The sequence below is a fragment of the Carassius carassius genome, chromosome 38 (assembly GCF_963082965.1).
Source record: "Carassius carassius chromosome 38, fCarCar2.1, whole genome shotgun sequence".
Lineage (NCBI taxonomy): Eukaryota > Metazoa > Chordata > Actinopteri > Cypriniformes > Cyprinidae > Carassius > Carassius carassius.
The window spans coordinates 19,900,106-19,917,417 of NC_081792.1; the positions used below are offsets into that span (position 1 = coordinate 19,900,106).

General features: G+C 38.7%; 1 protein-coding gene across 1 annotated transcript in view; it reads right to left on the bottom strand.

Annotated features, from left to right (window-relative positions):
* Nucleotides 1-17,312, bottom strand: part of LOC132119525 (forkhead box protein J3-like) — a 112,923-nt gene that overhangs the window by 56,825 nt on the left and 38,786 nt on the right. Inside the window, exon 2 of the mRNA XM_059529568.1 lies at nucleotides 2,287-2,724. Coding sequence (XP_059385551.1) covers nucleotides 2,287-2,607 — 321 coding nt within the window. The 5' untranslated portion in view covers nucleotides 2,608-2,724. The remainder of the gene's footprint in view (nucleotides 1-2,286; nucleotides 2,725-17,312) is intronic.

Here is a 17,312-nt window from a genome sequence, read left to right on the forward strand (position 1 = left end):
GGCAAAAAAAGTTAATTTCTAACCCTGGTGACAACCCTACTCTACAGTAACAGGTTTCGTAATGCAGAGACAGAAAGTGATAAAATTCATCTCAAGCTGAATATCTATCTCCCCTAATACTGCATTAATATTTTTTGACCTTGATGAATTATCTATTCTTATTGACAGCACTTATTGATATTTCTTAAAAGCGTTGGCTAATGGAGTTCTATTGAGATGACTAAATGAGTTGCCGCCGCCTGGATTAGCCTGGTCTCATCTCTCCGGCACAGCTAGAATTATCATAGAGAACAGACGTGTGCGTGCGCTGGGTCGTAAATTCCTGCTGCCGACATCTCAGGGGGGGATGTGGATACTGAGAGATGGAGGGCAATGACTACACACAGACCTACATTCACCCCAGCCACGCTTGGTATATACACACACGCAAATATAGCAGCACACACTTCAGAGACAAAGAATCTCTCTAAAATAATAGTCGATGGCGGTTGGAGTGAGATTCACGCTCTTCCGTCTATTAAAAGAAACCTGTATTGCTGTTATACAATTCTTAACACCAGCTCCATAGATCTGTTTTCCCATAAGTGCATGCCTCTGAGATGCTCCTGTGCTGCGATATCCTGAAAGCATTTTCCACATCACATAGGCATAGTGCCTCTATGCATCTAAATGCAAGCACTTTCACATAAAATGACCAGCATGCCTTTGAGTTCAGCTATTTCTTCAACTTAAATATAAGTAAATAAAAAAGTAACAGAACTGTATCCAGATATCTAACTTTTCATTACCCTGCTTAAACGAACACTAACACAAAATGCATATTTGGCCCATTGTAAACTGACATACAGCTTGATCCCCAAAATAATAGCTGTAATAATACATGATATAGAGATGGAATGTGGCAATTAGCAGCCATCATTGAGAACAGCGGTGAGTTGCCTCTTTCCACAAGGCTTTTGAAAAAAGGCTACATTCCAGTGAAATGGAAAGCCTGGTAAACGTGTCAGGGCAGCAACCTTGTACAGCGATTTCAGTAAATTCAGTGAAAAACGCAGAAATCCATTTGTGTCGTCTGTCCACCGTGTAAAATGTGTACGGGGTTGGTAGGGGGGAAAAAGGAAGGCTGATGTCACAAAAGGCATTATAGGTGCTAGCAAGCAATTTAACTTAGAGCCATCTTCCCAGGTACCACGGACAAAGTGTGAGCATGTTTCTAGCAAGAGAATAAATGAGTAAAAGCACCACGTTGACCCTCAAACTCACCTCATATATCTGCAAAGACAAATCTTTTCAGCGGAAATAGCATTACACGTCTGCAGGGAAGAAAACTTAAGATAACAGGATTGATAAATATGCAAAAACTCTCTTGCTCTATAATCCACAGACAACAATGGGGTGGAAGTGTAGACTGCCACATGCTTGATTTGTTATTTTGATTATAGTTATCAAAAAAACCTGCATCTATAAACATTTTAAGATGATTTTTAAATTTACAAAATCATGTGTTGTTCTCGTATCTACTCTGACATAAATATCCGTTTTACAGTACAGCAAAAGAGGGTGGGGGGTGTGAAAATATGCTCACCAAAAGATAGACACACAGACACACACGGTCGCGTCTTGCACGGATATGAACCGCATATCTTGTCTGTCTGCAATAAAGCTGTGCTACCGATTCTATTGCCAATAAATGTCAACTGATTGGAAAGCTCATTCTAATATCAATTTCCATCTCCGCTTTTTAAAAGGCAATCAGCACGGCTTCATCTCTGTATATCATATGCTCCTTGAGATGGTGATACAGCAATGGCTCTCTCCAACATAATGGACTTCTATCAAGGCATCTGGCATGAATAATACAAGCAATGAAAAGCAGTTTTTTTCCTCATCTATGGCTTGTGAGGCCGGATCTGGCTGGGTGAATATCAACACACTTCCTTTTCACACTTCTGTCCGCAAAAAGAGTCTTTTTTTTATTGTGTCTAGATAGACAAGATACTGTCAAATATTAATGGTCATAAACAGCAAAATAGCAGCATGGCTGTTGCTTTGATATTTTCGCAAAGTTCCTTGGCGAGGAATGGAAGAAAAAAACCTTGACAGCAAGAAATGAGAATAATTTCACACATTAACCTTGACAGTCTCCTCTGACTAAATTCATGGCTGATTCGGTACACTGATTGAATTTAAGTGGAGGGACGTCACTCGTGTGCATGCAAATGTCTCTGACGGGCAGAAAGCAAATAATGACAAATTAACTGATGCTTACAGCGCTTCACCCCTTACCTTCCACCCGCTGCCGGCTTCCCTGTAATAGGGGAAATTGTCACAGATCCACTGGTAGATCTCGCTCAGTGTCATTTTCTTCTTTGGTGAACTGTTGATGGCGAATGTGATGAGGCTGGCGTAACTGTATGGTGGTTTGCCATCCTTGTGCTGCTGCACCTCTTCCTGGTCCAGTGTGGTGTTGGTGTCCAGCAGAGCACTCTTCTTAGCCATGCCTGGTCCGTGAGTGTTCTGGGCATCAGCTTTCTGAATGGCTGCCCGCATGGTCAGCTGTGGCAGCCAGTCCATGGAGGTCAAGCTGCTCTCCAGCTCCGACGTCATGGTGGCAGGTCGAGTGGCAGCAATGGCGGCGGTGAAGGAGGGGTGGCAATCCTGTGCGGAGAGAATGCAGGGAGCTCCCTCAGATCACTTTTTGTTGCCGTCACTCAAAAACAAAACCTGCGGAGAAGAGCGAGAGAAGGGATCATTATATTGCCCAACACTGTCAGGATATGAGCGATCACTTCTAAAGAGTGCCGACACTTCAATAGTTAGAACCACTCCAGCTGGAACCAATGCCATTTTAATTAGCACATTCAAATAGGGAGCGTTTCTCTTTGGAGAGAAGCTCCAGAACAGACGCTGATCTGCAGACAAAAAATAAATAAATAAATAAAAAACTGAGCTGCAGAGACCGGCCAAGCCGTCTGGCCCACCTCCTACCTCCGGCCTGCAGCTGACTCACACAACTGTAATCTGAGTCGCAAACTGAGTAAATGCTGCGGAATTGTTTTCACAACTGCCAGCTAAATGGGGGAACGGTTCACAAAGAATTCCAGTTCTCCTAAGGGAAGCGTAACCGTTTCTGTTTCCTGCTACCCTCCCCCCCTCCATTCATCTCCATTGTAAACAGGCCTTGGAATCATCGTCGTGCAGCATGGTCTCTTATTCCTGTCTGTGGCTGCACCCTACACCCACAAACAACCTTGTGTTTTAGGCACACTGCCCTCTCTGGCTTAAAATAGTAGCAAAAGCCTGAGGCCCGTCCCTTCACATAGGTATACGGTGAGGTGGCATAATCCATCTGCACTTTGCAAAGCACGTCTTATCGTGAAAATTAAAACACAACTGGAAGGCACCAGGGGAGGGAATATCCCACATATTCTTCAGACGAACCTCGGTTTAAAAATACCTCCCCTGTTCTCTCCGGAGCCTCACTGAAATTCCTCTAGAATGGCAGAAAGCGAGTACGAGCCTCTGAAATCTGATAAATGAGATGTCTGTGAGGCCAGTGCTATGACGGAGACTGTTTTTTCATTATTCTGTAATTTCCATAAAGGTGAGTCATGACCCTCTAATTTAAAAGATTTTTTCCAGCACAAGGATGAGACCCTCTGAACCAGCTGTATGAATTGCAAACTCAAAATTCTAATTTAGCATCCTCGCCATTCACATGAAGGAAATGAGTGCCTTTGGGCATTGCTAATTAAATTAAATCAAATCTATGTGCAGTGGACTCCTCAATTTCTCATGCATCCGATTTTATTTTCATATAGATTGCAGAAATAAACTGCATTGACAAACTGAAACCTCTGCATGTTGCAACTATCAGGCAACCACCCCAAAAGCAATGCCAGGCAGACAGCAGCAAAATAAATGTGAAAGGTAAGGCAACCATCCGAAAATATAAATAACTTTTTAGATAAAACTGTCTACCAAACGCATAAATGTAAATGAAAGTTTAGCTAGTGTCTGAAGGTTTTCAGAGTCACAATATCAACACTGATAACAAAAATCTACAAAAAAACTGTCTCCTAAAACTATTTTATTTTTTAATAATAAATGCAACTTTTATGACTTTAAATTATACTACCTTAGAACCATTTAAAATGAAAAAGTGAAAGCAAGAACATGGTGACAAATGGTAGTATTTTTTTTTCTTTAATTTACACAAAAAAACATTACATTCAAAATAAATTTTAACCCAAACACTTGACGTGGATTCAGACAAAAAAAATTACAATTAAAAATAAATAAAAATCAGCTCGTGGATGTGTTGGATAACAACAGTGTTTTCAATAAAGGAGAATTTGCACACTTTGCTCTCATTAAATATGAGCATCTATGCATTTGAAAGAATAAAGACTACACAATAATCACCAAAGCTGACTGTAGCAGGTAAAACTGTCGGCAGCAAAGTTGGAATCACTCAGAAAAACGTTGAAATATTGATTATAATAAAGGAGCTGGATATCAAAATGGAAAGCATCAAGATATAAAAAGCAGCAACAAAATAACTGATGCAAAGTTCAAAACTTTCATATCAAGTTTTAACTAAAAAAAAAAAAGAAGAAAAAAGAATGATTTTGATGCAACAATGCTAATATACTTCAGGTAAATTTGTAAACTATTAAAACACTTATAATTAGGGGGGGAATCGTAAGAAATTATCTGGTTCCGGTTCCGCCTAACGATGATTATGGTGGAAAAAGGATGTTCCCTTAGGAAAACCTTTCACTATAAATCGTGTAACAGCCCTGTGGCACTCATTTATAGTCTCTGTCGTCATTTTCCCTTTACTCGCTAAAGTAAACGGCATTACAGTCTCTGACGTTCCAGGAGCAGGTGTGTAGCGCATTGCGTGGTTATCCGCGCTTGGCGCACTATGTTTAACATCTGAAAAAAAAAATACGTAAATAATATTGATATGGTATAGTTTATTACTACTGAAATAATACATTTACCCATGTATGAATTCCTACCTAGCGATGGGGACATGCAAGGTGCAGTTGTCTTCCTTAAACAGTCGAAAACATTGCATGTTTTGAGGTTGATTCCGTGGCGCTGTAGCAAATGTTTAGTCATATTGCTAGTACAGCCTGCTTTGCATGTAATTAGCTTGTCACATGCGTTACATTTTGCTTCATCATCATTTAACCTTTCAAAATGAAGCCACACTTTTTTCAACAAGAAAATATCTCAAGCAAGGCGTAAATGAGTAGCGTTGTGTGTGAGGGAGCGTTGTGAGTTTGTGTGTGAGTGAGGGTTAGGGTTAGGGGTTAGGTGTGTAACCCTAGGTGTGTAACACTCTAGTGAGTGTGTGTTTGAGTGAGTGCTTGCGTTAATTGGTTGCGCTTCTGGAAGCGGTGGACAACGTAATTAGTATTCATGAGTTCGCACACACATCGCACAAGAACCGTTTTCGGAACCGAAACGTAGGAATGTCGCACGGTTCTGGTATTAAAAAAACAAAAAACAAAAAAAACAATCGGTTCTGCATAAGAACAGGTTTTCGGTTCCCAACCCTACTTATAATAGTTCTTAATATCAAAACAGGTGATTAAATGTTCATTTGGACTTGGGATAAATATTAATATTTGAATGCCAAATGTATTTAAAGTATTTTAAGGCTTTGACATATAAAATACAGTACAAAATGGCAAATGATGCATGCTGAACGAGGCATTCTGTGCACTTAATATTCACACCACCAACCCACAAACCAAAAAAGTTTCCCTGCTAAAATTCTGAATGATCTGCAGATAAAGGTTTAAGTATTAAGCATATCCTACTTGCAACAGGGCTGCTACCATGCTGACTCCATGCACATCACCCAGTAATGCACTGCTCTCAGGTAATTAGCACACCACTGCAGTGCCCAGGCAGTAAAATGCAGCCTGCATCTTCACTCATTAACAGTGGCACCTGTATAGATGACTCTGTTACAGACCCGCGCTGCAGTGGAGCATAAAAAGGGCTATGGCTGGTGGCCATTACACACACATCAAGTCAGGCATGTCTAACCCTAACCGTGCATTTGCCTTGTGTGTGACTAACATTTTGATTAGACAATAAAGTGTTCTAAAATAGAAGCAAATTAAATGTAAGAGTTTACATACAGTATCCATTAGGGCTGTGTATCACCAGCAAAGTCACGATACGATACATATCACGACAAAGGACTGCAATGAATTTCACCTCAGCAGAATTTAGTAAAAGTAGAATTTAGCTGTTTATTAAACACTGCATTCAATAGTGCCATTTCTAATTACTGGCAGAGCAGGCAGCTGACCTCTGCATTATGAAGGGCCTACATATAGGTACAGCTACAGTATAGGTAATGGCAGTGTTGGGAAGGTTACTTTGGAAATGTAATAGGTTACAGATTACAAGTTACCCTGTTTAAAATGTAATAGTAGTGTAACTTTTTCAATTACTTTATTAAAGTAATGTAACTAATTACTTTTGAGTACTTTTTGATTACTTTTCTAAATTTGTGAAAATTAAAGAATAATAAATAAAAGCATATACATCAACTTAAATACAGTTATCTAATAAGCATGTGACGTATTCTGTGTAATAAACTCCTGAAACATTGGTGTTTTTTTGAAACTGCTGTCTCTGTATATGATGATAGTTTTCTCAAAATAAGTAAAATGCACATGAAGTGACAGAGCAGTTCTAGAAATTATGTTTATGTGCTCGTGTACTCCTATATTGAGGCAGCAGAGGTTGAAAACACTGCGAGCTTCAGTAGGCCTATGTGTAGTAAATGAAACCATGTCTTTGCCATTAATTTACAGGAGGGCGGACTGGGAAAAAAATTCAGACTGGAATATTCAAACTCACACAAACAAATTCATGGACAAAACTATTTTTTGTGTGGACCTGACATAAAAAAGGTTTAAATCTTTAATTTGGGGACATGCAAAATAATTAAAAGTTCTCTCCTGAACTGCACCTTCACTTCCATTTTTCTCTTCAGTCTCTTTATTTTGCGCCGTTATCCATCTCTCTCATGACTTTAATACTCAAGATTGAACAAAACTATACTTTACAATACAATACTCTACAATGCTACAATATCTTTATAGAAAAAATCCTAATACTGTACAGGAGTCATGTTTTTCCCTTACAAAAATTAAACATGCTTTTATTAGCCTATATAAAAGTAAAATAACCTTGTTTTATTTTATTTTTTTTGCAAATGGATAAATACATTTGTAAAATAATTTTACATTTTTGGTTATCACAGTTAAACAATAGTAACCATTTTCTCTGGATTTATAGTTAAATATTAAAATGTTAATTTTCGTAAGGGTTGTGTTGTTGTCTGTCGTAGCTCCCCCTAAACCTATAAAAAAAATCTGATTTTTTTTTTAGCTAAATTACTACTGTAACATTACAACAGATAATAATGATGTCCTTTATATAGTATTTTGAGTGATGACTGATGAGCAACGTGCTGCTGCTTGATTAAATAAATAAAAAAACAAAAGACAAAAAAGCATCTTTACAGATTAAACTGACCTGAAACCCTGAACAGTAGTTCAGCTTCTCTGCTCCAGCAATCCTCTCTCTCTCTCTCTCTCTCTCTCTCTCTCTCTCGCGGAGAGCGCGCGCGTCATGACTAACAATTCATGATTTATTAGAGATTTAATTATCAAATGGCGGATTCGCAAATGATCGCTTTAGTACATTCGGCAGGCAATTATACAATAATGATATTAAATAGTGGGGCAAAATCGGCTGCCAGGCCACCAGGAATTGTCCCGGTTCTCCCGGTGTCCAGTCCACGCCTGATTTCCACAGACACACAGAATGTGCAAGTCATATATTGCATTTTTGGGGCTTTATATTAACAGACACTAGTCGATGTCATGTTTTGATTCAAGTGTACTGACCTACTTTTGATTTAGTCATCCAAAATGTGGGATATTCCGTCCGCGTTAGGCATTCCATTTTTATGACTGGATTCTATGAACCAGACTGTATTTCCGCATCCCGGAAATGATTAGGGCGGTATGTCTCAGAATAGTCAGTGCAATTTGGGAAAGAAATCAGTTAAATCTGTATGTGGATGTGTGTAAATATTCAAATGTAATTCCCTTTGTAATCGTAAAAAATTTCATAAGTAACTGTAATTTAATTACTCATTTTTTCGTAGTAACTGTAACTAATTACAGTTAAAATAATTTTGTAATTAAATTACGTAACGCCGTTACATGTAACTAGTTACTCCCCAACACTGGGTAATGGCACGTTTCATGTTTGCATTGGGCACTCTCCACCAGGTACAATATTCTGATTGTTTGCATCTTGTTTTAATAATGTAGTCTACTCATTCTAATATATATATATAATATATATATATATATAAAAAATCGTATTTACATTGCTGGTAGGTTACCACTGCACAAATCAACAAACTTTTTAGCGCTGCCCCGCAATTTTATCAATTAAATAGCTTCATCGCTCAAGAGCTACATTATCTCTCAACAAGGAACTGGTTACATCATCGTTTCTCAGCTTCACAGCTTCACTGTTAACAAAGAAACGTGGCAAAACAGTGGTAACGCATACATACACAGCCTTCTCTCTCTAATAAATGAACACTTGATGAATTACACTTTTCTGAGAATTTAATATTGAAATGGAAATCCCTAAAAAAATTGAAAGCTAACCAGTGTTTTCAGAAAGCAAGCACATTTATCCACAGTGGAGAGAGTGCAAGTGCACATGTTTGCCAGGTTGACAAAGATAAGTAGCACACTTAACCGATATTGAGAGTGGGAAGCTCTGTTTCAGGGATTATGTCTCTTTATATCAGGCCATCCAGTTATGTTCCTCTGCGGCCAGATTAAACCTTGTTGTAGAAGCCTATATTATGCTCCATTCATTATTTTTAGAAACCTCACACATTTTAAATCATGTTCATTTATACAAATCAAGTGCGGTCCACTGCTGCACATGTGCCACAATATCGCTACAGGGCCAGCTGTATTGATAATTGTATTGTCAAATCTCTGTGACGATACATTGTCGAAACCTATGCACTAGTATCCATTATGAAAGTGAAAAGTGACGTGACATACAGCGAAGTATGGTGACCAATACTCAGAATTCGTGCTCTGCATTTAACCCATCCAAAGTGCACACACAGCAGTGAACACACATACACCGTGAACTAGGGCTGCACGATATTGGGAAAAAATGACATTGCGATATTTTATTTTTCTGCGATATATATTGCGATATTTTTTCTTACAAACATCAATGGGGTGAGCACACTTACATTCTCATTTCGTGTTGTTTGAAAACGGCTCGCTCTCTCTCTGTCTCTCTCTCTCTCTCTCTCTCTCTCAATTCAATTCATATTGCTTTATTGGCATGACATACAAAGGTACATATTGCCAAAGCATTGTACATAGCAGAATAGAAACATACAAAACAAAAATACATATATATTCATAAGAAAAAAAAAAATTACATGCAAAATAAATCCATATACATTTCTATAAACATTGATGGTACTTCTAATGTACTCTCTGTCTCTCTCTCTGTCTCTCTCTCTCTCTCTCTCTCTGTCTCTCTCGCGCGCTCCTGCGATGTGACTATCGTGGATTCGTACATCGCGAAATCGATGCTTAAACGACACATCGTGCAGCCCTACCGTGAACACACACTCGGAGCAGTGGGCAGCCATTTATGTTGCGGTGCCCGTGGAGCAGAGGGTTCGGTGCCTTGCTCAATGGTACATAAGTCATGTTATTGCAAGCCCGAGATTCGAACCCACAACCCTAGGGTTAGGAGTCAGACTCACTAACCACTTGGCCACGACTTCCCCAAATTATGTATCCAATTTGCTAATAGTTTTTGTGTAGATATTTAAAGATGGCCATCTTTAAGCATGACTATTGAAATGAAATGATAACACTTTACAATAAGACTCCATTTATAACATAACTAAGGTTGATAAAAGATGTAGTATTTTCCCTTGTTAGTGTGTTAATTTCCACATTTACCAATATATTTTTAAATATTAAAGTTGCATCTGTTAACATTAGATGAACTATAAACTGACTATTAAATATTATTATTCATTTACAAAAGTATATATTAAATATATATATACACACACACACACACACTGCATTTTTTTAAACTATAACATGATCATAAAAAAATAAAACCTGATGTAACGCAAGTTTTATGTACAATTTTACTCATAAGGTAATGCTGAAACAATGAGAGTGGTTTAGTAACAACTCACAAACTGTGCAAATGCTCTGAGCGTTAATATTCATCATCTAATGGATTGCACTGAGAAACGTTTGAGAATTCTCAAGGTAAAATATACAAAGGCAAACACGATTCTACTGTAATTCAAAGACGACAATTACTGGGGAGTAATCTCCTTCCAAAACTCAATATCATCCGATCACAGTGTTAAAAGAGAAATGTTAATTGCTTTGGCATGCCGTATGCTCGCTCAGACGCCTTTCTATGAGTCAAAGTGTGAACAATAAATATTTACTTTACGCAACAAACGCGTGCAAACTGGTGTGTACATGGATGTGTAGTTTGATTAGTAAGCAGACTTGCGGTGGAGAAGGCCCCACTGGGGGGATGGTAACTTGGCTTCGGCAGAGGGGAATCACTCTCTGTGAGCTCCTTCCACAGCGCCTGAAGACCTGGCACACTGCTTCACAACAACAACAGTGATGTAACCTAGTAACAAGCCTTTGGCTTTTCTACTCCTAACCGAAACTCTGGTCATGTCTTCCACATCTACAACATTATTACGGCATGTAGAAAGGCTTGTGTTGTCTTAGAGATCATGAAAGGGAAAACAGGGAGGGGTGAGAAACACGCTCACCTGCCCCAGAGTAAAAAGCAGATTCCTCATTTTTTCCAATGCCCCAGGCACTGACCTCAAGTTATTTTTGAAAACAAGAGTAACTAAAATAGCAACAGCTCATTGTTGTGCCTGAATGTCGAGTGCTGTAATTGTTCACTGCGGCCAGCCCAAAGACTCATCTTCATTAAATAGAAAAGTAGGTAACAGCAACAGCTTTTAAATGTCAGTCTTCCCTCTCCATTAAAGGCTTAATGGTTGCTCTGAAACCACCCCCAGGATGAGAGCATTAATAACACAGTCGTTACTCGCATTTTTAGGATGTGTCAATTATCGCTCCGCTGCGCACACTGCCAGTCAAGCGCATTGTTCAGCTTATTACAGCCTGCAGCAGATCAGGGCTAGTCACAGTAAGACCGCCACTCATCCTGGCCTGTCGGATGCCAGCACTGATCTCAGACCTGCCAGAGAGGCTCCTTTAAGGCAGTGCACACAGACTGGGAGATCTGAGGTGTCGGAGGAGCCTAGTTCCAGTAATGAAGTCTGGCAGATACACATTGGCCAGGGTGCTATGTCCTCAGAGCGCCAGTCTCATTGCTTTACATGAGGGCAGATACCCATCTCCCCGGCTCAGCGGTCTACAGGGGACGCATGCATGTACTCCATAATTAATCTGCCAGTCATAGCAAAGTGCCACTCTGGCTGGATAGAAATGGAGAGCTGTGCACATCCAAGCAGCTGATAATCATAAATGTTGCACTGTGTTAATGGTAGGTTAATGTAAAAGCTGCAGGATTTTAAAAAGCCCCCAGGGCCAGGAATACAGCTAAGACAAATGGACACTGAACTGCCTAAGCATTTCAGCCTGATGCACTTACACACAGAGAATGCGCAACCAAAAAAAAAAGGACAAATCAAATCACTGTCTGTCATTTTCACAAAACAACACATACATATATATATATATATATATATATATATATATATATATATATATATATATATATATATATACACACACACACACACACACAGACATATACTACACATCTCTTCCATCTTTATTTGACCCTCTAACTTTAACACTCACTATTCTAATTCTATTCTTAAAAAAATCTAACTACCTTTCTAATCTTTTTGTATTCTATTTTCTTTTCATTTATTATGCAATTGTATATGTGTGTGTGTGTGTGTGTGTGTGTGTATGTATGTGTAAAGACCTCTAACACTAGCTTGCTCTATTCTTTTTTTTTCTATCAGTTTTCTTTTTATTTATTATATTATTTAAAATCCCATGCTACGTGTACTGTGTTAACCTAACTGAGACTTGTTATAGCACTTATATATCATTGCTCTTATGTATATAATGTATATATATATATTTCGTTTCTCAAAGCGTTTGCAAGAGAAGCCAGATGTATATATAGGACAATGCAGCATCATCTGGCTTCTCTTGCAAACGCTTTGAGAAACGTGCACCTTTTGATGCACAAGTACCTAATACATTACTTTCCAACAGTGATGGACTAATGTAAGGAAACACATTAGTTTTCACAGCAAAATAAAAACTCACACTTGCCAGTCGCCATGATATGAATCTTCTGTATTTGCAAAGTCCAAATCATTGTTACCCTAAACATAACCTATGAAAATGATCCACTAATGCCATCCTGTAATTAAAGAATGAATGTCATACCATACGTGGCTGGGTAGTCCATAAAGCTACTTCCAGGAAAACCAGTCGATTTACTATGAATTGATATTTTTAATTATTTAAAATTATTAATATTAGATATTAGGGCTGTGCGATATGGGGAAAATATCTAATTGCGATTTTTTTGACAGATATTGCGATTGCGATTTGATTTGTGATTTTAAATTTGCAAAGTCAAGCTTCAGCTCAATATTGTAAATAATGTGCAGCACAGTATGATTATCATTACCCTGCTGAAAGAAAAAAAACTAACAACATAAAAAAAAACACTGAAATTCTAAGTTTCCATGAAACCATTAAAAAATTCCTTTTTGTTTTTGGCATCATTCCAATAGGAATTACTGTTCCTATTGGCTTGCTATTACTTCCTATTACTGTTGTTCTATCCAATACAATTCCCATTATAACCCTGAAATCCTTTACATTTTCAATTGTGTTTTGGGAGGGGTTATATATACTTTTTTTTTTTTTTTTTTTTTTTTTTTTTTTAATTTTCAGCAGACAAGATTATAATGGTATAACTAATTTTATAGAATTAACTTATAAAGATCTGTATTTCTTTAGTCAATTATTAAAGTATAACATGTTACACTGTATTTGGGATTTTAAGAACAACTGGAAAATGTGCTGAATGTTTCATTTCATTCAAGTGAAATTAGCAAGCAGTTAGACTGAATTTGAATTCGTTTTAAACGCGGAGCCATGTGCGAGTCGACGCAGGTTGCGCACATGCGTCAAGCCAGATGTGCTCGTGGAGATTTGCAGTGCAGGGCCGCGTGAGAATATAACCGAGCAGTACGAAACAGGCTGCGTGGGTGCGGCAAGTGTGAACAGCTCGTCCGTGACGCGGGATTCGCGCCGTGTGGGGAAGAGAGGGGTTAGTATGAGAAGCATTCAGAGACACAGGCTGTGTGTGCGGTCTTCTGAATTGGGAATAGCGAACATGCAATAGATGCTCTTGATATGCATTGTGACGCAGCTCTTGTAAATTATATTTTTTGTTTGTTGTCTGTCTTTTCAAAGCTTAAGTTACATAGCGTTTTTCTTTAGTTTTAATTTGCCTAACTATTGACCTGCCCCTGTAGACGCCATAATCCCACTCTGTCTCTCTCCTGCTTTCCGTGTTTTTTTGTTTTTTTAATGGTGGCCGTTTACACAGTTGGTTAGAGCAGTGCTGATTGGGGAGAACGGAGGTGCGCTCACTCTATTAGTTAGTAAGACTGCCACTCATGGCTGACAGTCATGCATATGCTCTGGAACGGAGTAATATCGAGTCCACATCGCAGACTTTTGCAATTAGCAAATCGCAACGTCTCAAATCGTGATTTCGATTCGATTTCGATTAATCGCAGAGCCCTATTAGCTATATCAAATATGAAAGCATAGTAGAATGCAATAGTCAAATTCTGGAAGTAGAAATCCCATTAATTTTCCAACTAACCTTCACTCTCACAAACATAACTATTTCGAACTGACCTCAGATTGCTGGATGTAGAATGTAAAAAACAAAAAGGTATGAAAAACAATTTGATCCTTTGTGACAATCACATATCAGTCTCCAGCTGCAGACATTGCACTAGTGCCTACTGAGAGAGCAGGGAAAAAATCCTTACAGGCTAATCAGCTGCAGGATGTCACATGGGGTTAAAAGCAGAGACAACAGGCTTTGTAACCTCTGATGCAGATACACTCAAATAATTACTGAAAAGGGAGGAAGGAATTTGAATTTATGCAAGAGTAATTATGCCATTTGGGGATATTAGAGAGATTTTCTCAGCAGTCTGCCACCACTCGCAGTGCTTTTCAGAGCCAGGCAGCTAAGAGCTGCACACGCTGACAAACACAAGGCCTTCGGCTCATTGTGCAATCTGCGAGCCCTTACAAAATGACGCTCAGCATTCCAGTAATTCAATAAGCCCTTCCAGTGAATTGCAACCCTGATCAGGAGGGGGCTTGTCTCTGTGTCCCTGGCAGCTAGGCTGGGAGGTGCCCTTTGTGTACGAAGCAGTGCTGCTGCCCTGACACCAACCATGCGAACCCAATTACACTGCTTTGTGAGACCGTGGTCCCCATATTAACACACATTCTCCCCTGAGATGTGTCGACCAGTGCCAGCCTGGAAGCCATTCGCCAGAGCCCACTGTTGAATCTCAAATAAAGCACTTAAGGCTCTGGCAAAATAATCATTTGTCCCTGGCATTCTTGCAAGCTCCCTTTCTCATCAGAATTCCCTGTTCCTTTCCTTGGCAATTAAATGCTAAGATCTTCGACTCTCTGCAGCAAACAGCACAATGGGACCTCGGAGCAGCAGCAGACACAAGCCAATGCTCACTAGCGTTATTAAAAAAAAATAAAAAATACAAAAATGAAATGAGAGAAAATCACATTTGCATGTAGCATTCTATTGCATTGGATATGTATCATAACTTTCTTTCAGATGGTGAAGCTCTTTGATAAAGGATCTACATTTTTGGAGTTTGTCTGAACAAAATTAACATTAATTGCTCTACTATACTGTGGTAACCTTTACTATTGTCACACTTTAACTATTTAGCCACAAAGAGCAAATAAACAAGCTGAAATAAAAGGACTGAATGGCTTTAGCCATTTCGAGTTCATCTCACGTAGGCCTAAAATCGTCAACACTTGGGATGACATTAACACTTGGGTTATAATTAAACCCGTTTTGCTTTTCAATCAATATCCAATCTCTCAGAAGTAATTAACAACATATTAAAGAGTTTATTGCCTGGCTGCTGCTGCATCATTAACTGTTAAAATGTGACTCGTTGACACATACAGTCATTTCGCAGCTTTTTACTGCAACAACCCCCTTCTCTTGGCTGTCATTCCTGCACCCTCCTCAAAAAGAAAGATATTACCTTCCGGCTGTCGCGGATTCACATTAGGACTAGCACACAATGGCAGATACCAAAAAAGAAGTGGCAGGATGAGAGAGAGAAGAGAGATGCATAATCTGCAGCAACCACAATGAACAGTAATTCTGATGCATCATTAAATCAGATGTTTAAAAATTAAAACAGAGCAATAATGCAGATATCAACCCGAACACATGCATAGACAAAAATGCTTTCCAAATTTGAGGTTGCGAGTGAGGTGCATGATGTGTCACAGGGGGCTAATCCCTTAGGAAATGAAGAACTGAGACAACATGACTAACAGGGGGAATACCAGCGAGGCATGATGAAAATATGGACTAAAGTTGGTGATTTCAAACCCATGCGCTTTAGTATAACAGATGCAACCTTCTCAAGCTTTGACGACGTCGACTCTCAGCAAATCTGCAAGGGTCAGATTAGAAGCTAGAAATGTGAGCGTTCAGTGTTCAGAATCATATTGTTGGCCATCCGGAATAGCACCATTTCTATGTTCATAAAAATACACACTCACATAAAACGGAGCCAAATAATGTGTTTGAAGTGTAATGCATTACTAATAAAAAACTATTTTAAGTAACTGCATATAGGGAAAACCCTTAAGAGTCATACTGAGAGACCAATTCAAGAGCAACTGTTCAAAAGCAGCCACCCACTATAAAGATTTACCCTTTTCCCAGAATGATAATGCATCTCAATCTACGTTTGCATAACGCGATGGTATTCTAGAGATTAAAGGATTAAGTCACAGGTCAGTAGTTTGATCTTTTGTTGATGTTCCAGTTTACTCATTACTTTTCAAAGACAATGCAGAAAAGGAGCCATGTTATATGAGGCAAGGGGCACATGTTGCCAATATACTACTGTCCCACGGACACTAAGAAATTTATGTATATAATAAATGAATAGAATATAACCGTAGCAGTTGATAGGAAAGGAATCAACTAGACAGACCGTCAGAGGAATTTGACCAGGGATTCCTGGTCATGCAGCTTTATAGTTACACCCAGTCATAAATTCCTATGAATGATGCCATATATAGAGAGTCCGGACAGAGTCATACTTGTACTAACATCTGAAGGCTGGGTTTAGTTCGGATGGCAGTACAGTCACTGCTTGCAACAAACAGTAACACATTTTCATGCAGTTAAACAAACACTTTACAAAACCAGCTCTGATGTTCCCAATGACTAAGAAATCCACCCAACCATTTACTTTATGGGTGAGAATATATAGCTTTCTCATTATTCATCGAGGGCAAGTTGTTTACATACAGTTAATAAAAAGGCTTTCAATGTAATAAAATGGAGAGGTGTTTATGTTTCCCCATTACAAAGAAAAAGTATCAAAGCATCAGTCTCAATATCTAAAAACACTACAGGATTTGTAGAACATATATACAAACACACACACATAGAAATATAAATACATACTAAAGGTCGACTGATATGGTTTTTCACTGGCCCATGCCGGTATTTAGAAATCAGGGCAGCCGATGGCCGATATATGATGCAAATTTTTTGGCCAATATTTTTGGCTGATTTTTTTTTTTTGAGTAAATTATTATTGCAGGGTACAAGATAGTAATAGTAGTATAAGCCCAATTTAGAGTAATAATACATGGCTCAAAACTTAAGCACCTTCTCAAAACATCTGAAAGCATGCATCTCAAAACTTCAGAAAAGTTCAGAAACATGGTTTTTGTTTATGTTTACTGACATACACTAGTGTTTCACACAAACAAATTAATTCTCTGCCAGCAGGAGGCGCTGTTGGGGCAGAGATATAGCGATTTCCC